The following is a 23,970-nucleotide window of genomic DNA, read 5'->3' on the forward strand; positions in this document are numbered from 1 at the left end:
CTCTCAGTGCGGAAAGCAATTGCATCTCACTTCCTCTCATACAGAGGGCGAGCCTTAAGTGTTCAAAAATTTAGAGGCTGTTCATACAGAATTATAAGCCAGTTTTAAACCCTACTGTGGGAGAATGGGTCTGGAGGTCAAGTCTCACCACACTGCTCCCTTCATTCTGGTGGAGCAGCCCAAATACATGTTCCCCAGAATGCCCCACCTCACGGGAGCACGGCTTTAACGGGGTGTTCTGAGTATCATAGTATTTCAAAAGGTGTTGTTGTTTTACTGCTTATATTTTATCATTTTAAAAATTGTGATGTTCACTTATTTTCAGAAAAATGGCACTAATGACGGAGACTATGTTTTTCTGACGGGAGAAGACAACTATCTCAACTTTACGAAGATCGTGGAGTGGAACGGGAAAACGTGAGTCTAATAAGATTGTCTAGTGAGCTTTGTTTCTGTTTTCCATTTAAACAGAATATGCCTTTCCCCCCTAATTTAATATTGGAGATATTGCTTGATGGTAGAGCACCTGCCTGCCACATACGTAGTCTGAATTTGATCCCAGCAATGAAAGAGAAGTTGATTTTACCTTTTAGATAAAAATAGAAATGTTCTTAAAATTACTACTTTAACAAATCACGACGAGGGTTAAGATTCCTCGAGAGCGAATGAAATTGATGGTTTGTAGGCTTACCACAACCAGGGGTGAAGAAGAAGCCATGAAGCCAGTGCTCTTCTCTAGTAGTTATGGAGTAACGTGTGGTGGCCGCAGTCAAGCACATTCAGGCCAGGGCTCTCTGGTGGAAGGGGGCAGCCCGCCTCTCTTTTAACTTCATGAGTATGGACTATTTGTATTATTTTTCTAAATATGAAATTTATTTGAGTTTACTATTATAACGTTTCCAATTTAAAATTTTTATTACTAAGCTGGGTGGTGGTGGCACATGCCTTTAATCCCAGTACACGGGATTAAATTATCTATTCACCTGACTGGTTGGTATGTGCCAGCGTCTTGCAACAGGTGGAATTATCTGCTCACCTGACTGGTACATGCCCCCAAGTCTTGCTACAGGTGCTTGGGGTTTAGGCCAAATGAATCCATGTTCTTATTCAAAGCATTGAAATAAGCACGTGTAGATTTGCAAAGCAACAAGGGGACTTTATCCAAAGCAAAATGCTAGTACAGATCAGAATGTAATGATGTTGAGAAACCTGAGCCACATGAGTGAAGGCACTCAAGAGCCCAGATTCTTGTTTGGGACTCTCTTTTTGGTTCAAGAAGTAGTATGCTTGCTAAGGATCATAGTATGTGTTTTGTTTTGTTTTATCTTGATTGACAGATTATTTTATTACCTTTTCTTTTCTCATGTCCCATCCCATAATGTGTCTGATTGTAATTATATGTAAGCCCAACTCTACCTCCACATAAGATAAGAAATAGGAAATTCTCCCTAAACTTGCACTTAGGACCAGATCAACACACTGTCCATAGTTCATTGGAATGGAAACAAGGTATTATTAATGGGTTGTTTTTGAAGGAACTTAATCCCATTGTTTAAGTGAAGCCTGGTGCAAGTCAGGGTCCTAGATGGCCAACAGGTTGCTTGGTGATTGTGTGGAGAAAAGTGTGTGTAGCCCAGGAAAGTAGAGTCCAGAGTTACTGAAGTATTGACTAATGTTTGATGACCTCAGTCCCATTTCCCTACCTCCTGAACTCTGAAGTCCTCGTAATTCAGTCTCCGTGTCTTAATTACTAAACTTTTCATTTTCTGATCTTGTATTTGTGTAAATTCCCTAGAACTATCTTCTAACAAATGGGTTCTCTCTTCAGCCACAGTTTAGAGTTTACCCCTGTTGATTTTTTCCAAAAAATTTTGTATCCAGGTTTTCTATTTTTTCAATCTTCTTGATTTTGTTTCATTTTTCTTATAATATTGTCGCCCACTTACCTCCTTTTTTATGGTATTGGTAATGGAAATCAGAGCCTCACGCGTATCAGTCAAGGGATCTCTATGTATATAAGGGTAGAGAGTGCTCCACCAGGGGCTTGAACCAGGGTCCAAGGAGCAGAGATTCCCTGCTCATCAAAAGAGGGCAAAGAAAGCAACATCTACCTGTTATGTGGGTTTCAGAGTTGTCCAAAGCTGGTGACTGGGGATAGGAAGACTCAGAAATGCCTCACAGCAGAACCTGATCTAAGCTGTCACTAGCTCCATTGCTTTTTAATATAAAAAACATTTATTTTATTTTATATGTATGACTGCTTTGTCTGCAGGTGAGCCTGTGCACTATGTGTGTTTCTGATGCCCACGAGGCCCAACGGTATTAGATTCCCTTGAACTGAAGGTGCAGAGGGTTGTGAGCCACCATTTGAATGTGATACTGGGACCCTAACCCAGAGCCTCTAAAAAGCAGCATCTTAAACCCTGAGCCATCTCTCCTGCCCCTAGCCCCCATTACTTTTAAGACGGTTACTGTTTCACATGTGATACTGTGCACAGGTTTATGGAATTAGCCTGAATTCATTTCCTTGTGACTTGGTTTTCTGTCCTTCAAGTTTGAATTGAAAAATGATTTGCACAGTTGTTTCAGTTGGGAAGCTAGTCTGGTGTGTGTGTGTGTGTGTGTGTGTGTGTGTCTGTCTGTCTGTCTGTCGATCTGTCTCTTCCCTCATCTCTCCTTATGTTGGCCTCCGTGTAGTACGAAACCAGTGTACAGGGTGTGCCTCCCACTATGACATGGGAGAAATCCAGAGAAAGCTTACTTCAGGTTCTGGGTGAGGCATTTCTGAGTCTTCCTCCCCCAGCCACCACCTTTGGACAACTCCAAAACCAACACAGCAGGTAGATGTTGCTTTTTTTGGCCTCTTTTGATGAGCAGGAAATCTCTGCTCCTTGGACCCTGGTTCAAGCCCCTGGTGGAACACTCTCTATCCTTATTAACACAGAAACTGACCTCTGTTTCTTCCTCCTGGCTTCCAGCGAGCAGAACAGTATCATTTTAGCTCAACTTAACACTGTATGCTTGCCAGCTTTTTGTCTAGGAAGATGTTCATTTGTTTTGAATGTGCTACGGGCAGTCTGAAGGTTCTCCTTCCCCATTTTATCATCCTTTATTTTCTCTTTTTAACTTTGCAGACACCCTCAAAGCAGGAACTGAGAATAGCATCCGGACCTAAATTGGGACAATTGCTATTTATGTTTTGCCCTCTCCCTTCTTTTGCGTTTGTACTGTTTTAGTCCATTCTGACAGCTATAACAAATTGTCATAGACCACGTGACTTATAAAAAGCAGTAATTTACTCTTCACAGTTCTGCGTGCTGAGCAGCCTAGGACCAATGTCCCTGCAGCTCTGATGAGGGCAGGGTTGTGGTTCCTTACAAGGCCGTCTTCTTGCTTTAACGTCACACACGTGAAGGAAGGGCTGAGTCAGTCCCTACAGTCTAATCTAAGGTCACTAGTCTTATGTCAGGGTTCCCCTCTCACAACCTGGAGGAATCGTAAACGTTCAGGGCACCGCGTGTACCATTAGTCAAGTTTGTTGTCTCGATTGTACTTCCGGTGTGTGATGCCAACTCAGAATTAGCATTTCTTCTTGTCCTAAGTCTGTTGTTTTTGGAAGCAAGAATTATTGAGAGAGTAGCTAATAGTCTTCCATGCAGATTAAAGAATGTAAAGAATATCTGTACTTGAGCGACCCCCAAAACTCCACCAAAGAACTTTTACAGCTGATAAACAGCTTTAGTAATGTGGCAGGATACAAGATCAACTCCAAAAAATCAGTCGCCCTCTTATACACAAAGGATAGGGAAGCAGAGAGGGAAATCAGAGAAGCTTCACCATTCACAATAGCCAAAAACAGCATAAAATATCTTGGGGTACATCTAACCAAGGAAGTGAAAGATCTATTTGACAAGAACTTTAAGGCATTGAAGAAAGAAATTGAAGAGGATACCAAAAAATGGATGGACCTCCCTTGCTCTTGGATTGGGAGGATCAACATAGTAAAAATGGCAATTCTACCAAAGGCAATTTATAGATTCAATGCAATCCCCATCAAGATCCCATCAAAATTCTTCACAGATCTGGAGAGGACAATAATCAACTTTATATGGAAAAACAAAAAACCCAGGATAGCCAAAACAATCCTATACAATAAAGGATTTCTGGAGGCATTACCATCCCTGACTTCAAACTCTATTACAGAGCTACAGTAATGAAAACAGTGTGGTACTGGCATAAAAACAGAGAAGTCGACCAATGGAATCGTATAGAAGACCCGGATTTTATCCCACAAACCTATGAACACCTCATTTTTGATAAAGGAGCTAAAAGTATACAATGGAAGAAAGAAAGCATCTTCAACAAATGGTGCTGGCACAACTGGATGTCATCCTGTAGAAGAATGAAAATAGACCCTTATCTATCACCGTGCACAAAACTCAAGTCCAAATGGATTAAAGACCTCAATATCAGCCCGAACACACTGAACCTGATAGAAGAGAAAGTGGGAAGTACCCTACAGGAGATGGGCACAGGAGATCGCTTCCTATGTATAACCCCAGAAGCACAAACATTAAGGGCAACATTGAATAAATGGGACCTACTTAAACTGAGAAGCTTCTGTAAAGCAAAGGACATAGTCACTAAGACACAAAGGCAACCTACTGACTGGGAGAAGATCTTCACCAACCCCACAACAGACAAAGGTCTGATCTCCAAAATATATAAAGAACTCAAGAAACTAGACTTTAAAATGCTAATTAACCCAATTAAAAAATGGGGCACTGAACTGAACAGAGAATTCTCAGCAGAGGAAGTTCAAATGGCCAAAAGACACTTAAAGTCGTGCTCAACTTCCTTAGCAATCAGGGAAATGCAAATCAAAACAACTTTGAGATATCATCTTACACCTGTCAGAATGGCTAAAGTCAAAAACACCAAGGATAACCTTTGCTGGAGAGGCTGTGGAGGAACGGGTACCCTCATCCATTGCTGGTGGGAATGCAATCTTGTGCAACCACTGTGGAAGTCAGTGTTTCGGTTTCTCAGGAAATTCGGGATCAACTTACCCCTGGACCCAGCAATACCACTCCTGGGAATATACCCAAGAGATGCTCTATCAAATGACAAAAGCATTTGTTCAACTATGTTCATAGCAGTATTATTTGTAATAGCCAGAACCTGGAAACAACCTAGATGCCCTTCAATGGAAGAATGGATGAAGAAAGTATGGAATATATACACGCTAGAGTACTACGCTGTGGTAAAAAACAATGACTTCTCAAATTTTGCATGCAAATGGATGGAAATAGAAAACACTATCCTGAGTGAGGTGTCCCAGACCCAAAAAGATGAACATGGGATGTACTCACTCATAATTGGTTTCTAGCCATAAATAAGGGCCACGGAGTCTACAATAGGTGAACCTAAAGAAGCTAAGTAAGAAGGTGAACCCAAGGAAAAACATATAGTTATCCTCTTGGCTAAGGGAAGTAGACCAAATTGCCGGGGAGAAAATTAGGATCTTGGGGGTGGGGTGGGATGGGGGTAAGGGGAGATGAGGAGAGAAAAGGTAGAAGGGAAGGAGGGGGGACTTGGGGAATCAGGAGAATTGGGATAAAGGAAAGGTGGATAGGGGAGCACGGAACCACAATTCTTAGTTAAGGGAACCACTTTAGGGTGAGCAAGAGATTTGACCCTAGAGGGGCTCCCAAGTGCCCAACATGAGGTTCCCAGTTAGTTCCTTGGGCAGCTGAGGATTGGGAACCTGAAATGACCCTATCCTAGAGCAATACTGACGAATATCTTGCATAGAACCTTCATCTGGTGATGGATAGAGATAGAGACAGAGACCCACACATGAGCACTGGACTGAACTCCCAAGGTCCCAATGAGGAGCAGAAGGAGGGAGAACATGAGCAAAGAAGTCGGGACCACGAGGCATGCACCCACCCACTGAGACAGTGGAGCTGATCTACTGGGAGCTCACCAAGGCCAGCTGGACTGTGACCGAAAAAGCATGGGATAAAACCGGACTCTCTGAACATGGCGAACAATGAGGGCTGATGAGACGCCAAGGACAATGGCACGGGGTTTTGATCCTACTTAATGTGCTGGCTTTGTGGAAGCCTAGCCAGTTTGGATGTTCACCTTCCTAGATATGGACGGAGGGGGGAGGACTTAGGACTTACCACAGGGCAGGGAACCCGGACTGCTCTGTGGACTGGAGAGGGAGGGGGAGAGGAGTGGGGGGAGGGGGAGAAGGGTGGGAGGAGGGGGAGGGAAATGGGAGGCTGGGAGGAGGTGGAAACTTGTTTTTTGTTTATGTTTTTTTTTCTTCTTTTCTTAATAAAAAAAATTATAAAAAAAAAAACACCAAAAAAAAAAAAGAATATCTGTACAAAGTCCATCTGTCCCAGGCCAAGCTATGAGCAAGGCTATTATTAATGCATACTTGGGTTACTGCTTTAAGTGAACCAGCAGTTCTATTATTGTTGTTGTGTTCGTATATGATGTAGCACAAGTGTGCCCCAGTGTGTACACAGAGGTCAAAGGACAGCTTTGTGACCTTGGTTTTTCTCCTCCACCTTTACATAGGTCCAGAGATTGACCTCTGGTTGTGAGTCCTACAGGAGGGTTTTCATCACTGAGACATCTTTCTGGTTCCTAAATCGGTATTTCTAAACACCTATGAGAGATGACCTTTTTTTTTTTTTTTTTGAGGAAAAAAACCAGAAATTTGTGGCTGTTATCTTTATCAAATGTGATTTTGGTTTCGGGGTCTACGTTTTTATTCCCCTCTATTCTAGTTCCTAGCACGCTTGTGCCTGTTTGTGGGTAAGATGCCGAGGTAGCCAGTCCCACTTAGCCCTGGCACGGTCCTGCCCATTGAGAGAGCCCACAGTTTGACTCAATCATCTCTGTTCTCCGTTGTGCTTATCAACTGCAGGTCGCTGGACTGGTGGACCACAGACCAATGCAACATGATTAACGGGACAGATGGAGATTCTTTCCATCCCCTCATCACCAAGGATGAAGTCCTCTACGTGTTCCCCTCTGACTTCTGCAGGTAGGAGCTCTACACATGCACGCGTCGTGCACGGGAATTTACACATACTGGTGACAGGCTGGAGGCACACTGAGAGAGAATGCTGCGTAATGGTTCATAATATGGGCTCCACAAGGTAGCTGTTGATTGGGTCTTAACACTGTTACTAGCAGCTGTGTGGCCCTGGGCACATTATCTAACCATTCTACCTCCCTTCCCTTTCATCCTCTCCCCTCCCTTACCCTCTCTTTCCTTCTTTCTGCCTCCCTTCCTCCCTCTTTCTTTCTTTCCCTCCGTCCCTCCCTCCCTCACTCCCTCCCTCTCTTTCTTTTTGTATTTCTTATTTATTTATAATTTATTGGAGTCAGGGACTCATGTATCTCAGGCTGGCTTCACACCGCCAGACGCCTGCTGTAGCCTCTGATGACCTTGATATTCTCATCCTCCTCCCTCTCCCTCCCTAGTGCTTCTATCACTGATGTGAGCCACCACACCCTGTTTGTGCAGTGCTGGGATTTGAACCCAGGGTTTCACGGTTGCTAGGCAAGCATTCTACCGGTAAGCTGCATTCCTACATTGACTTTGTATTCTTCCCTCCTACCAGGTCGGTCTATATAACTTTCAGCGGTTTTGAGAGTGTGGAAGGACTGCCTGCTTTTCGCTATAAGGTGCCTGCAGAAATTCTAGCCAATACCTCCGAAAATGCCGGCTTCTGTATACCTGAAGGAAACTGCATGGACTCGGGAGTGTTGAATGTCAGCATCTGCAAGAACGGTAAGAAGTTCTAGAGAGATCGTGGTTAAGGTGTCTAGGATGCAGACAGACTTGGGGTGTTCAACAAAGAATTTGTCACCAACCTGAGATACAGTGCGAGCCCAGCCTTTCAAGGATAATGTTTTGGCATATGCCTGCAATCCCACACCAGGTGGCAGAAGCAGGAAGACAGTGAGCTCATGGCCAGCCTGGGCTCCATAGCCCCACCCCCACCCCCTGTGGATGATAATGACCATGACAGTGATGATACCTATCAAACAATTTAAATTCCTAGTTTTGGTAGCACATGCCTTGGCTAAGATTCCCAATGATTTTGAAGCAGATTTAGTTTTAAACTCTTATTTTGAGTTTTTTTTTTTCATTTGGCTGTATTATTATTGGTGTGTGTAGAATGAGTGAGCACGCACGCCACAGCACACACGCGGCTTCAGAGGATACTCAGTGGAGTCAGCTCTCCCTTTGCACCTTTATGTGGGCTCCCAAGAGCTCCCTCAGGTCTTCAGGCTTGTGTGTCTACCTTCTACGTGTCTTGTTCTCCCTCTGTTTCCTAATGCCTCAGCTCTGTCCCTTCCCAAGAATCATCAGTGCTGCAGCTGACAAAAGGTGTCTTTTTGTATTTAAGGTTATTTATAAATAATGCACATTATAATATATACATATATTACACTTATATATAATTTTTATTTTATATGCATTGGTGATTTTGCCTTCATGTACGTCTGTGTGAGAGTGTCAGATCCCCTAGAACTGGAGTCACAGACAGATGTGAGCTGAGAATCGAACCCTAGTCCTCAGGAAGAGCAGTCAGTGCTCTTAGCTGCTGAGTCATCTCTCCAGCCCCAAAGGTTAATTTCAACAGTGAGATATCACAACAGAATTACCCACGGAGCCTTACCTGACAGGTGTGCATTGTCCTCTTTTTTTTTTTTTCTTCTGGTTTTTGCTCTTGGTTTTGTTTGCTTTGAGGCAGGGTCCTGTTATGTTATTCAGGCTGGCATCGCTCTCCATCCTTCTGTCTGAGCCTCGTGGGTGCTGGGATGATGTACATAGCTCAGTATCTTCGTCTTATCACCATGGGAACAGAGCAAAGAGAAGAGATGTGCTTTTATGAAACTTCTCTAAGTACTTCTTTTTCTGTTTTGTTTTTGTTTCTTTTTCGAGGTGGAGTCTCACTGTGTAGTTCTTGCTATCTTGTAACTCACCTATGTAGACCAGCGGTCCCTAGCATTTTTAATGTTTCTGCTAGATTACCATTTAGAATAGAATTCCTCCTTAAAGCGTATGGGATGGTTGTCTTTGTTGCTCTGAGACAAGTTTTTACCATGTAGTCCTGGAAGCTGGCCTCAAACTCACTGTGTAGCCCAAGATATCCTTAAACTCACATATCCTCCTGCCTCAGCCTCCCCTAGGCTGGGATTACCATTCCTAGCCCTCTTTAAAGCTCCTTTAGAGAAGCTGCCTGCATAGGAACCCTCTCTCCTGAATTGCAGTACTCCTTTTTTAAAAATAAAGGAGTGTGCTAACTTGGTTCTCTTGTCTAATTGGCCTTAAAATCTCCTTTGGGACAAGTCTGAGGGCAGCAGTCCCCTCCTTGTCCATTCCACAGCCGCCCACAAACCTTGCATCAGAGTTCTCTGGAGATATAGTAAGATATACATCTGAGGATGCTATAATCTGTGCTTTCGGTACTAACAAGTTCTGTGGATGGTTCCCATGAGATGGCATCTAGGCCTCTGGTGACCTCTGTGCAAAGAAGCCCAGTGCTCTAGCAGTGAATAGGAACATATTCCTTCTTCAAATCCTCTCCCGTTGTGTGGCTCGGTGAAAGCTCCTGAAGCACAGTGCTTGATGTCCTTCGCACATCGCGGCGTACTTTCTTGCTGTATTCTTCTTGAAGGCGTTGCTGCGAGAGTCAAGGAAAGACTGGGTTTTGCAGCACTCAGACCTCTTAGCACAACATTTTCCTCTCCACATCCGGAACCCCCAAATGTGGACTGGAGGTTTTGTCATCAGGGGACAGTTTTCCTTCACAGACCAAACTTGGGCAGTATGCAGATCTCTAAATGGTGTCAGCACTGTGTGTGACTGTCTGGACTTAACTCCCCTTGGGATTGGAACTCTGCAGTGTGTCTTCTAAGTAAGGAAGCACAGAAGTTCACAGAACAAGGAGGAGTGGCCTTGCTTCCGTAAGAGTCACACAATCTTTTTAAAATTTTTCTTCTTTGAGCCAGGTTTTCATTTAACCCAAGTTGGCCTTATTCACTGTGACCACGGCTGGTCTTGAACTGCTAATCCTTCTGCTGGACTGATAGGCACATGCCACCGAGAACAACAGGGAGACTCTTAAAACTTTTCATGTGCTCCAGGAGAACAAGGTTCCCTGGTGTAAAACAGTTTGTTTTTCTTTCTTCAAAGTCAGGCATGCGTATCCCTGTAATCAATCCTAATACTTGGAAAACAGAAGCAGGGGTAATTCTGAGAGTTCTGGGCCAGCCTGGTCTATGGAGTGAGTTCCACACCAGCCTGAGCTACAGAATAAGACCCTGTCACAAACAAACCACGAAACCCCAAACAAAACAACAGCAGCACAAACTTCATTGTCGACCAAGCAGTGCTCTGAACTGGGACCTTCTCATCCAGCCTGAACACTTCTGCAGCTGCGCATCCCTGGGAAATTTTGGCAGTGTTTGGGAACCTCAGCTTCTTCAAATGTAAAAATGAGGATAAGGGCTTTAGTTTATAGAGCGTCACAGAGCATTGTCTAACACAGACAGATAGATTAAAAAGTATACGTGTAGGTTCAGCAACTGTTTAAGTATCAATGTGACCAGGACTTCGGAATAAGATGTTCAGTGAGATAATGTGGGATTCATCAGGTAGTAGAAAATGCAGGGGCTGGAGAGATGGCTCAGAGGTTAAGAGCACTGACTGCTCTTCCAGAGGTCCTGAGTTCAATTCCCAGCAACCACATGGTGGCTTACAGCCATCTATAATGAGACCTGGCGCCCCCTTCTGGTTTGCAGGCACACGTGGAAGGAATGCTATACACATAATATAATAAATAAATAAATATTTTTTTTAAAAAAAAAAGAAAATGCAGCATAAATACTGAATAGGAGTCACAAGAGTAGTAACCCTGGTAAGCTCACTTGGATGGTTTTTTCTTTGGTCTTTAGGAGCCAACTTTGTGGTCAGGAGATGTGTATTCACCTTAGATTTAAAAACACCACCATCATTTCTCTGTCCCTTACCACGCAGGTGCACCCATAATCATGTCTTTCCCGCACTTTTACCAAGCTGATGAGAAGTTCGTTTCTGCCATAAAAGGCATGCGCCCAAACAAGGAAGAACACGAGACATTTGTGGACATTAATCCTGTGAGTACACACTTCCTCATGTCTTATTGTATGTGTGCTGGTTCTCTTAATCCAAAGCATTAAGAGGCACACACTGTCTTCTGTGGATACTTAAGAGGGCAGAAGGAGATCGGTGTGCACTGTGGTTCGTAGCCTGTAACAGGAAGTCCTAACTCCGTGGACCAAATCTGCAGAAACCAGTAAACCCACTTTAAAGAAGAAGAGAAAGAAAGCAAAGGAAAACCACAGGGCTGGAGATACAGCTCAGCCGTGGAGTACTTACTTAGCTCTCTTGAGGCCCTAGGTTCAATCCAGCATAACATAATGAAATGAAAACAACGGTACAAAATCAGTCACCAAAAACAGCGGAGGCTGGACCCATGTACTGGTCAGTCTGCTGTTGGACAGGAATACAGATGCCTTTTTCGCCTACAGAATTACAGACGAATTGTGTATTCCATACTTAGAATACACAGATCTAAATGAAAATATTAGCTCCATTCGCTTTTGATAAAGCTTCTATAGGTACTGAGTGTCCTATATATTATTAATGTAGACAGTACCGGATATGTATATATACTTTGAGTGCACAGAAAAGAATGTTAATGTCATAGGGGATCCCTTCAGAGTAAGAGTCTCTCACTGTAGAAGATAAATGGAAAGGTCAAAGATCTTTCTGAGCTCGGCAGCACAGTCCTGTGATCCCAGCTACCGAGAAGGTTGGGGCAGGAGGATCACAAGTCCGAGGGCAGCCTGAGCTCTAGTGTGCTCCACACACGCTACACAAGCACGGTGCCATCTAAGCTGCAGCCTCTCATCAGTCAAACAGCAGGGCCTGTCACTAGGGATAGGTGAAGTCCTGTATCCTCAGTGCCTCTCGGGGGCTGCTGCCCCATGCCTCCAGCACTCTGGCACAGCGAGCCCTGCACTTGGAAGCCATCCTCCTCTTAGCTCTGGACAACCGCCCAAATGTCTATACCCAACACGGAATTTGTAGCCTCTGGTGGGGTGTTCCACGCTTTGTAATATCCTGGGAACTTACTAGAAATGCCTCGTTTCATGCTCCACCCTGACTACGAATCAGAATCTGTGTTTTAGCAGATTCCCAGGGATTCTCAGCCTCCACAAAGCCCAGTCCACCCAGCACAGGTAGTGCTCGTGCTCCCATTGCAGGGACCAGTTTTCCCTTGTTCACTCTACCTGCTAAACATGGCAATGGGTCCCTGTGGGTCAGAACCACACACAGTTGCACTCTGTTGAAAATGCGGCTGGGAAAACTGTTAATTTTTTTCTCTCCTTTTATCTGCAGTTGACTGGAATCATTTTAAGAGCAGCCAAGAGATTCCAAATCAACACTTATGTTAAGAAACTGGATGACTTTGTGTAAGCGTCATTTCTTCCTACGGAGGTAGAGGTGGGGTTTGCCTCGTGACTTTCGGGTAGGCATGGTATTAGAGCAGTGAGAGCTACTTCTAACGGCTCGACTTGTCTATCCCTACAAGTCCTCATCTGAACAGTTGCAGGAGGTTGAATCCAGCCTTTCTCCCCCACGTTTCATTGTAAGCAACTCCTTAGTAAGAATTCCTGAGTATAGCTTCCTGCCCAGACTTATCAATGGGATTTTTCTTACATCTTAGAAAATGCCAACCAAATACATAATTTTGGCAAACCTTCTATAGGTACTGAGTTTCCTATATGTTACTAATGTAGACAGTATGTATATGTACTTTGCTCTCATTCACAGAAAAGAACGTTAAGGTGATAGGAGATCCTTGCACTGTATTGAAAAGATCAAAAGTCTTGCTGAGCCTAGCAGCATAGACCTGTGATTCCAGCTACCCAGGAGGTTGAGGATGGAAGATCACAAGTTCAAGGACATAAAATCACACATGTGTTGTCTCTCTATGTAGCCGTCCATCTGCCTACTGTCTAGTCTAATCTAATTCATCCATCCATCTATAATTATGTATTTCCCCACTGAACTCTCCAGATTTAATCCCATGTTATAGATTCCTTCTAAGAAGCAAACATGGTTTACATGGATGTCTTCCAGCACCTGTCTGTACATTTTTGAGACAGTTTATTATGGTAGTTAAGAGCTAGACCCTTAGACTAATGGAATTACAATCTCGGTTCCACTGCTCACTCCCGGTGATCTCGGGTCTATTACCTAGTCTCTCTTAGTAGGACGCCCTTCTTCCCATCTTGTATGTAATGAGAGCCACGGCATGTGACTGCTGCAAGAAGTGGATAAAGCAAAGCCCCAAACACTGAGTACAGGGTGGGCGAACAGGGGTCAGTGGGCTCTTGTTGCAGAGGCAGGCGAAGGTGGCTTAGAAACCGCCCAAGTGGCAGCTCGTGTCTTCTTCGCTGAACAGTTCTCCTTGGATGATTGCATTCCGTACCATATGTTTTAATGAAATACCACATAGATATGCAGTTTTGCATGGCTGACTGATAATGTTGTGGTCTTGACTTCCGATTTATATGTGTCTGCGAAGCTAAGAAGTCCACAGTCAGTTCTAGGTGACTGGGTGGATTAAGTGTGCTGTAATTTTTGTGTGATCCTGTCTCTCCAGGCGAGAGATGTTTTCATGAGGATGTCTGTGACATAATACCATCCTTTGTCTTTGTAGTGAAACGGGAGACATTAGGACCATGGTTTTCCCAGTGATGTATCTCAATGAGGTAAGTCCTGAACAAGAGAAGAAGTATGTTTTACCAGCCCAAGCTTATGATGTCTACTGTTGTGGTGGTGTGCCATTTAAGTTATAAAAAGAGAAAAAGGTGGCTTTTTTAAAACAAAGATTTATTATTATTATTTTGGCTTTTTGAGACAAGGTTTCTCTGTGTAACAGCCCTGACTGTCCCGGAATTCACTTTGTAGACCAGGCTGGCCTCAAACTCACAGAGCTCTGCCTGCCTCTGCCTCCCGAGTGCTGGGATTAAAGGCATGCACCACCACTGCCTGGTCAAGATTTATTTTTAATTATGTTTGTTCATGTGTCATGTGTGAGTGTAAACAGTTCTCACAGAGTCTGGAAGACAACCCGACCCCCGCAAAGCAGAATTATGGGTTGCTGTGAGCTGCTGTATGTGGGCTCTCTGACTTGAACCCAGGTCCTCTTCAGGAGCAATGACGCTCTTCACTGCTGAGCCATCCCTCCAGCCTCAATGGTGACTTTTTAAAATATATGCTGCCCCAGAAAAGCTCTCTTTAACACTTGCGGAAGTAAGTACTTGTCTGTACCTGAGAGTTTATTTGGACATTTTTTGTCTCAAGAGCACCAGTTGAATAACACCCTTCCGAGGTGCCACTTATGTGAGAAACGAGCTACAAAGGTGACAAAAGCACCCCAAGCTCTGTCCCCTGAAGCCTGTGCCTCCACTGAAGCCCTGACAGCTCCAGACATCTTCTGTAAAAGTCACATGTCAGAGGCAGACGAGATGGCCCAGCAGGTAAAGGTGCCTGCCGTCAGTGCTGAAGAACTTGAGTTTGGACTCCAGAACCCCCACAGGGTGGAGAATGGCATCAACCTCGAGAATTGTCTTCTTACTTCCATCTTACACAGACACACACACACACATACACACACACATACACACACACACATACACACACATACACACACATACACACACATACACACACACATACACACACACATACACACACACACATACACACACATACACATACACACACACACACATACACACACACACATACACACACACATACACACACACACACACATACACACACACATACACACACACACACACATACACATACACACACACACATACACACACACCACTGCTGCCACCACCACCAAACGACAGCAAACAAACAAACCAATAAAATATTCTTAAAATTACATGTCAAGGTCAGGCATTAGTCTTAGTACTGGAGAGGAGGCAGGGGCATGTGAATCTCTGGGAGTTTAAGGCCAAACAGGGTTATCTAGTGAGACCTAGGGTTACCCTGTCTTAAGAAGGAAGGAGAGGAGGGGAGGGGGAGCGGATAAGAAGAAGAGAAGAGGGGGAGAAAAGAAAAGTACTAGGCCTGGAAGTGACACTAGAGACTGCTGTCAGGAGGAAGCCCCAACTCTGACAAACCTAGGACAGTTACAGGAAAATCTGCCACAGAACCTTCCACCGCCACCACAGCCCACCCCACCCCGCACCGGAGCAAACTAAGCAGAACTGTTCTCATTCTTAGGGACTTGTGCTCTTTTGGTGCCTCACCTGTCACACTGAGTGAGGAAACCTCTGTTCTCATACTAAAATGCTGTTCTAGAGCATTTTCCTCTGTTAGGAATTCTCTCCCCAGTTCTTGTTAGCACCACAACTCATGTGAGTCACTTTTGTTGAGACTGGTGACCATAATATGGACTCAGGAGAGAAATGAGGTCTTCTCCTGGAGCGTCCATGGTCTTTAAAAGCATTACACCATGACAGCACACACCTGTAATCCCAGCACTCCAGCGGTAGTGCCACAAGTTCAAGACCAGCCTGGTCTACATAGTTCCAGGCTAGCCAGGGCTACAGAATGAGACCCTGTGTCAAAATAAAATACAAACAAACACAGTACTACAAGATGTGGTCAATATTTAAGACCTGAGCCTGTGGAGACATTTCATACCCTAACCCTAATACATATTATCTCAACATTTCTTAATATCTTTTCTCTCTTTTCCAAGTTATGTTAAGAGTTATAATTATCAAGCCGGGCGGTGGTGGCGCATGCCTTTAATCCCAGCACTCGGGAGGCAGAGGCAGGCGGATCTCTGTGAGTTCGAGGCCAGCCTGGTCTACAAGAGCTAGTTCCAGGACAGGAACCAAAAAGCTATGGAGAAACCCTGTCTCGAAAAATCCCCCCCAAAAAAAGAGTTATAATTATCTTCAAGAGAAAATATATGAGTAAATTCCCTCTTTGGTTATTCTAATATTGAGTGAATTTTCAGTTTATCTGGTTCGTTAAAAAAAATAAGACATAATCAAATTATATTTTATTGTTTGAAACACATGCACACACATACACACACCAACCACACAGTCTAGTTCTCAAGCTAATACTATTTTTTCCTCCTCCAGAGTGTCCTCATTGACCAAGAGACTGCAAGCCGATTGAAGTCTGTGACTAACACGACTTTGATCGTCACCAACATACCCTACATCATCATGGCACTGGGCGTGTTCCTTGGCTTGATTTTCACATGGCTTGCGTGCCGAGGACAGGGGTCCATGAACGAGGTAAGTGCTAGCGAGGGGAATTCTCTCTTGTTTGTAGGCAGATTTTTTGTTCCCTCCCACCAGTTCCCAAATAACCATAGGGAGACCCACTATTAATTATAAATGCTTGGCCAATAGCTCAGGCCTATTACTAGCTAATTGTTACATTTAAATTAGCCCATATTTCTTATCTTTGCTTTGCCGCATGGCTTGGTACCTTTTCTCAGTATGACATGCCATTCTCACTTCTCTCTGTGTCTGCTCAGGACTCCTGACTTGTCCCTTCTTCTTCCTAGCATTCCCAGTTTGGCTCCTTTGCCTAAGCTTATCCTGTCCAGCTACTGGCCAGTCAACATCTTTATTAAACCAGTCACAGAGACATATATTCACACAATGTAAAAAGATATTCCACACTTGTTGATAAGTTTACCTGAGGAATTCCTCAATAACCTTTACTGAAGGACTGTCAGCTGGCTCCCTTGGGTAGATTTGGGGGTTTTATGGAGGAGAGAAATACTGATTTTTGTGGTTGTATAACCAATGGGCCAAGTAGGAGACAAGGCTGATGTGTGTTGGGATAGGGAGGGTGATAGAACCACCAGTGCCATTTGGTATTTGAGGCTCTCTTGGTGGGCTTTGAGATTCCTGTATATATCCCATACGAGGTAGCTTTACATCTTTGAAAACAAAAATTTGAAAGAAACATAAAACCTTTAAGCACCTCTGCTTTGGTGCTGGACTTCCTGGGTTCAAATCCAGTCTATATATGACACTTGAAATGGCCTCAATTTCATCATCTGTAAAATAGAGTGAAAATAGTGTCTCCTTTGTGAGTTTCTGGAGAGTATCAGACAACATAGAAAGCACAGAGGACTTGGCTCAGTGTATTTAATAAATTTAGCTATTACCTATGATAAAATCATTCCAGTATTGTAGAGCAAAGGGGCAGTGACATGCTTTGAATCCCTGGTGTATCTGAAGGTGCTGTGGTTGAGATCCCATAGCAATGGTAACAGATGAGTACATGAGAATCGTTCATTTCCAGAAGAGTGGGATAAACTGGCTCAGAACAGCCTCTCAAGTGACCGGGAGGCTGAATACCTCATGCTGCTCCTCTGTAGAACCCCTTCTTTTCTGAGGAACTAGAGGTTGAAGCGAGGACCTGACACACACCAGGCAAGCACGCTATAACACTGAGACATATGCCCAGTCCTTAAAAACAAACGTATTTTTGAGATAGGTCTCTCTGAACTGCTCAGGCTGACCTTATACTTGCTCTGCGGCACCGCTGGGCTTTGACCTTGTGAATCTCCTGCTTCAGTCTCCTCGGTGACTGGGATTACAGACTTGAACCTCCAGACCTGGCCTAGGCAACCCTTCTGAAATGCTCAGCAATTTTTATTGTTTTTATGAGATATTTCTCCCTTCCGTTATCCTGCTAAACTGTCTGAGTAGTGTGAAGTAGGGGATGAAACTGTTGAAACCTTATGAGTGATGCTGGCTTAGCTAACCCTGCCAGTAAGTCACGTTCATTCATGCTAGTCAGGCAAGCCCGAGTTAGCAATGAGGCAAACTGTCTACCATTGCCACCTATGGATCTGCCAGTCCTTGTCATCGGCAGAATTTTCCTAGGTATAAACAGACCTCATAGGACGTTCATTAGCACCCATCATTAGCCATCCTTAGCTTCCGCGAGCGTTAGTGAGCATCCACAACTTCTGAAGCACTGGTCCTGGGTGGGAGGAGGCTGTTTCGGTCCAGGATGCTAATGGTTATATAGTCCAGAGGAGAGAGGGGATAACACAGGGGTATTGGGGGCTGGAGAGGAAGAGCTGACCTCTAACAGTCTGGTTAGAGTCTTAAAGAGCAAAGGCAGCTGGGCAGAGAGTGGAGGTAACTACCTCTGAACAGCTTCTCCTCCTTCCACCTTCTCCATCCTCACCTGGCCTCAACTTTTCACATCAGGACAGATGTTGCTGACCTTAACGTTTAACCCTTTGCATCTTCTGTTGTCTGTCTCAGGGAACGGCAGATGAAAGAGCACCCCTCATACGAACCTAATCGAACTTACCTGTCGCCTGAGCTTGGTGAGAGAGCGTGTGCACTGCCCTGATCTGGACCAGGACAGGGGAATCCCTGAATCCTCACAGACTCCTGGCCCATCAAGAAGAGGGAGAAGTCGGCAGTGCTGGCAAGTGAGGAGAACTTCCTGGACGGAGGGTAATGAGCAGGGTGATATGGCTGGACATTATACTTTATCAAATCATGTCTCTGAAATAGTTCTGATGTGTCTAGGAAGTATCTAATAAACTGTGTAGAAACTTTGGGTTGGGCTCTGGGAGCTGTGGGATTTTGTGACTCCCGTTGTAGATACAAAGTCTGCATCACTTGTTAGCATTAGCTGACCTGACCTGGTTCAGTGTGTTTCATTCTTCAAACTGTGTTCAAAATATATGTGTATGGCTTCCTTTTCCTCTCCATTCAACTCCTTACACAAGAGGAAGAGTGTGGCACCCAGGGTAAAATGATAGCTCTGTATGACGCGCCCCGCAAACCTGTCTGCTTTCCTTCCTTGAGACATTACACGCCGCATTTCACTCTAACTTCCAGATTGTAATCCCTTCAGGAAAATAACTCAGTCTTTCGACTATTTGATGGTGAGCGGGAGTCACAGGGACAGGGTTGGGCGGTGTCTGTCGGTGGGTAGCCTTGAATTCCTGAGGATTCTAGGTTGTGCTTTTGTGGAGGAGGAGGATGCCCCGGCAGTGTTGGTGAGGGTATTCGTTTAGAGTTCAGTGTGAGTTTTTATAGGTTAGCTGTCATTTTTAGGCAAAGCTGTCTCGATGGAGAAACGCGGCTCTGGGAGAACGGAACCTATGGCTTGTATCCCCCAGACGTCTTTGCCAGATAGGACGGTGATATGGAATGGCGATGACCGCCAAATATCGAGTGATTGTTTGTAAAATTACGAACATTGGAAAGTCTGTCTGTCATAGCTTACGTCACATAGAGATCCAGGAAGGCATTTCACCTTTGAAAAGAAGATTTTAAATTCATCCCTTGGGTTTTGTCCCGGCCAGTGTTTACTGGCTTTCCGTCACTCACTAAGTGCCCTCTGCTTCCGTTGACAATCGTTTTCCTGACAGAGCGACAAGTGTTTAGAGTGTGAGACAGAAAGACCTTCAGATGAGGCGTCTGAGAAGAAGCCAGCTACTCCTCTTCAGGTCCCTGAAGGACAATGGCGTCCCAGCCGTCAGACCTCAGCCATCAAGAAGGGCATTGTCTTTGATCTCAGAGCTCACCACTGATTTTTTTTTTACTGAGGAACCCTATATGGTATCTAGCCAACCTCTTATATAAGTTCATGAAAACTGAATTTTGTCATTTAAAACTGAATTTCAATGTAAACAAAAAGAATTAAAAAACTGAAGTTTCACATCTTTGGAGGTAAAATGTTGCTTTAATATGCAGGCCCAAATTTTCCTCTCTTGACACTACAGCAGTATGTGAGGTTTCCCTTCTCTTTTTTTATTTTGGTGTTTTGAGACTGAGTGTCTCTGTGTAAGCCCGGCTGTTCTGGAACGCACTGTGTAGACCAGGATGGCATTTAACTCACAGATCTCCACTGCCTCTGCCTCCCGAGTGTTGGGATCTGTGAACCACCATGCTTGACTGCTGTATCCCTTCTTGAAGGGACAGATTCGTTAAATTTTCACCTTTCTTACAAACCAAGGTAGAAATATTCGGTACCCCAAACATGGCTGTGAAAACCAAATTGAAAATTTTCATCTCTAATAATGGCAAATATCTTTAGACTTTATCAATATTTAGCTAGGTAGTTAGCATGTCTTGTTCTTCATGCATTGAGATGGAGTCTCACTCGGTAGCTCAGGCTGATTTAGGACTCACTAGGTAGCATAGGTTAACCTTGAACTTATGGTGAGCCTCCCCTCTCAGCCTCCCGGGAGCTGGGATTACAGGTGTGCACTACCCCTGACTGTCTTTATGCAACTACTTATCCACAATAAATTAAACTGGTAAGCTAGTGCATACTGATTGGTTCATTTCTATTTTCAGGACGTGGTCATCTCTGAGGAGATGTTTTTAACACAGAAATTACAGCAATTAATGATGTACATAGTAGACTGAATCTCACGTAGAAAAGGAGACCAAAAATAGATTCTTTATTAGTGCTTAGCGCCATGGTTATTGATAGCGATGGCTCAAAATCACATTTGATATTTTCCTTCTAAAAGGTCCATGGCAAACCCACAAGCCACAGTCAGAATTACAGGCTGACTAACAGCAAATGTACCCATTTTGTGTGGGCCGAGACCATTGTCCTGGGAAGGTCCCAAAGATGGTGGGGCCACCAGCATTCTCATACCACCGGATGGCAGGGAACTGGGAGGGCACAGAGTGAGGGAGGGACATTTCCAGGGAGGCTCCAGGCTCTGCCCCATAGACCTTACTTTCACGTGTGTTCTGCAGAGATCACTAATGATCCAATGGAACAAGCGCTGCACCGCTAACCCCTATTGGGGTTTTCACTTAAGGATGCTTGAAGTTGTTTGCAGTATGAATCCTTTCAAAGGCCCTCTGAGCATTGTAACTGGTGTAAATTGCTTGTGCCTGATCTTAAAAAGTCTGATCATTATGTTCTTCATGTACCTTACACAGTCGGTTCATTTCTTGTGGTTCCTGACCTGATCTTATTTCTACCCATAATGTAACGAAATGTTTCACTAATTAAAAAAAAAAGTTTATATGAAGTTGCGTGAACTGTCTCTCATTGGATGGAGTTTCATTTGAGAAATTCGCCTCTGCTGATGCATCCCCAATTCACACTCTTGGGGCCACTTGTAATTTCTGCTCAACTGTCAAAGACAGGCCACTCCAAGCAAACCCTTTTCCCTGCTTTTCTGCCTCGGGGTTTTCTTCAGAGACATGGAAGCCCCTGATAATATAGAGAGAGTCAATACCAAACACCAAGGCAACCCTAAACTGAAGGGGCCAGCAGCTTTCTGATCAGTGAGTGTCCCAGCCTCGCGGTCATATCAAGCTCCTCGGTCTAGAACTGAAAGGATCTCCCTGCCCCCCTCCTTCCCTCCTTCCCAAGCTAGGAACTGCTTTCTACTAGATTCTGTTCATTTCCTGATCTTTGGGCCGCCCATTAAGAAGGGCGCTAGGAGATCAGACGCAAGTGGAGGTCTGACCTTGTAGGAGCCCGCTTGTTTGTTCCCGACTGTTCAGCCCTGAAATAATCACACAGAAACTATATTATTTGCAGTACTGTTTGGCCAATAGCGTGAGCATATTTCCGGATAACTCTTATATTTTAAATTAACCCATCTCCATTAATCTGTGTATCGCCACATGGCTATGGCTTATAGGCAAGGTTTCCTCCAGTGTCTGTCTCTGGCGGGGCTCCATGGCTTCTCTTTGACTCCTCCTTCTTTCTCCCAGCATTCAGTTTAGTTTTCCCTATCTAGCTCTGCTCTACCTTATCACAGGCCAAGAAAGCTTCTTTATTCATTAACCAATAAAAGCAACACATAGACAGAAGGACTTCCCACACTTCAAGAACATTTAGATCTATTAGTCCTAAAATTCTGATTCCCTCTTGAACTTCCCATCCCAACAGTATACCTTCCTCCTAAAGTCAGAGTAAGCTAGAACATCAGGAAGTTTCCTGTTAGTGTTACCGATGTGCTTACATGTGAAGGACCTTGGTCACTAGTTTATGTCCTTTCTAGGAACCCTAAACCTAATTTCAGCTGCTTGCATCACAAGGGAAGCACCTAGTACTGACTTCTTACCCAAAGCTATACAGAGACACGTACACCTATGTCCCATATCTAGACTAAATGTTTGAAATCTAGTATTATAAGAATCCAGAAAATATATTCAAAAGACCAATAAGGTGTTAAAACATATGCCTAGAAACAATATTTAAAGAACATCTAGAATAAGAGCCACAAAATACAGAGTATAGAAACATGTATATAGATTTGCAGAAGATAAAACTCCCATTTCCAGTAATAAGTTCATTTATCAAATCTAAAAAACTATTTTATACAGCTTTAAGATATGCTACACACATTTCATATAATCATATGTGAATACCATGTGATACCATGGCCTGCATTTTCTATGTCATGCTGTATGTTCACAAGAATGCATTTGTTTAAAAAGTACCTCCTTTATGCCACACAGTACATACATGAAGGAGGCACATGGAAACTGCAGTCTAGTGGGGAAGAGTGGCTCAATAGTCATACAAGTAAGTGGGAACCAGTCATGATTCATGGTGCCCTGGGAATGTGCCTCAGGCACGGGAGAGCATTTCAGATGAGGGAGCAGGAGTGAACAGGTTTCCTACATGTGGTGGTTTCAATGAGGATGGCCCCATAGGGGCATGGATTTGAATGTTTGGTTCCCAGTTGGTGAAATTGTTTAAGAAAGATTAGAAGGTGTGGGCTTGTAGGAGTAGTTGTGTTAGTGGGGGTAGGCTTTGAGGTTTGAAAAGCTCAGCCAGGCCCAGTCTCTCTCTGCCTGTTGCCTGTAGGTCCTGTGCAAACTCTCAGCTACTGCTCCAACATCATGCCTGTTTGCCATGATGACAATAGACTAACCCTCCATGGCAAACAAGCCCCCAATTAAATGCTTTCTTGTAGAAGCTGCTTTGGTCAAGGAATCTCTTCAAAGATGTTCTTGTCGCTCTCAGGAAAGAATATGAAATCCTGGCCATAATCTACAGGGAAACAATGGAATGGTAATTTTTAAAGCTGGGACTGGAGAGACAGCGCGGCAGTACTGTGCTAGCTGTGCAAGCTGGAGGGTTTGAGCTCAACCGTCAGCATTCAGATTTAAAATCCAGCCTAGCCCTGGGCACCGTGGATTCACCTACCACCTAGCGCTGGGCACCGTGGATTCACCTACCACCTAGCGCTGGGCACCGTGGATTCACCTACCACCTAGCGCTGAGCACCGTGGGTTCACCTATCACCCAGCGCCGGGCACTGTGGGATTCACTTAGCACTGGGCACCGTGGGTTCACCTATCACCTAGCACTGGGCACCATTGGATTCACTTAGCACCTAGCGCTGGGCACCGTGGGTTCACCTAGCACCCAGCACTGGACATGCAGAGTCAGGAGGCCACAGGAATTGCTGGCTTGCCACTCTTGCCAACTTGATGCCCTCCAGATTCTGTGAGAGACCCTGTCTCAAAAGAAAAGAGTAAATTAGGAAGACACCCATGTCAAACTCAGGCCTCCACATACATGCGCACTTACAACCCCCCCCCCAACATACACACACTAAAATAAATTGGGGCAAATGGGTTCCTCAGAAAAAGTCAAACTAGATCTACCACATGCCTAGGCTAGGCCTCTAAGGACTCCGTGTTAGCCTATCAGAGACACATGCCTGTCAGTGTCGACAGGAGCACTAGTCACAATTTTTTTTTTTTTTTTAGTTTTTCCGAGACAGGGTTTCTCTGTAGCTTTGGAGCCTGTCCTGGCACTAGCTCTGTAGACCAGGCTGGCCTCGA

At 44.4% G+C, this 23,970-nt stretch overlaps 1 protein-coding gene across 1 annotated transcript in view; it reads left to right on the forward strand.

Annotated features, from left to right (window-relative positions):
• Scarb2 (scavenger receptor class B member 2) overlaps nucleotides 1-19,852 on the forward strand; it is a 56,284-nt gene extending 36,432 nt beyond the window's left edge. The window contains exons 5-12 of the mRNA XM_041671419.1: nucleotides 326-417; nucleotides 6,950-7,069; nucleotides 7,653-7,822; nucleotides 11,081-11,199; nucleotides 12,488-12,561; nucleotides 13,815-13,866; nucleotides 16,279-16,437; nucleotides 18,439-19,852. Of these exons, the coding sequence (XP_041527353.1) occupies nucleotides 326-417; nucleotides 6,950-7,069; nucleotides 7,653-7,822; nucleotides 11,081-11,199; nucleotides 12,488-12,561; nucleotides 13,815-13,866; nucleotides 16,279-16,437; nucleotides 18,439-18,477 (825 nt within the window). The 3' untranslated portion in view covers nucleotides 18,478-19,852. The remainder of the gene's footprint in view (nucleotides 1-325; nucleotides 418-6,949; nucleotides 7,070-7,652; nucleotides 7,823-11,080; nucleotides 11,200-12,487; nucleotides 12,562-13,814; nucleotides 13,867-16,278; nucleotides 16,438-18,438) is intronic.
• The last annotated feature ends 4,118 nt before the right edge of the window (nucleotides 19,853-23,970 follow it).

Source organism: Microtus oregoni, unplaced genomic scaffold, assembly GCF_018167655.1.
Source record: "Microtus oregoni isolate MIOR12 unplaced genomic scaffold, Mior012 000021F_ref0000039, whole genome shotgun sequence".
In the NCBI taxonomy this organism is placed as follows: domain Eukaryota; kingdom Metazoa; phylum Chordata; class Mammalia; order Rodentia; family Cricetidae; genus Microtus; species Microtus oregoni.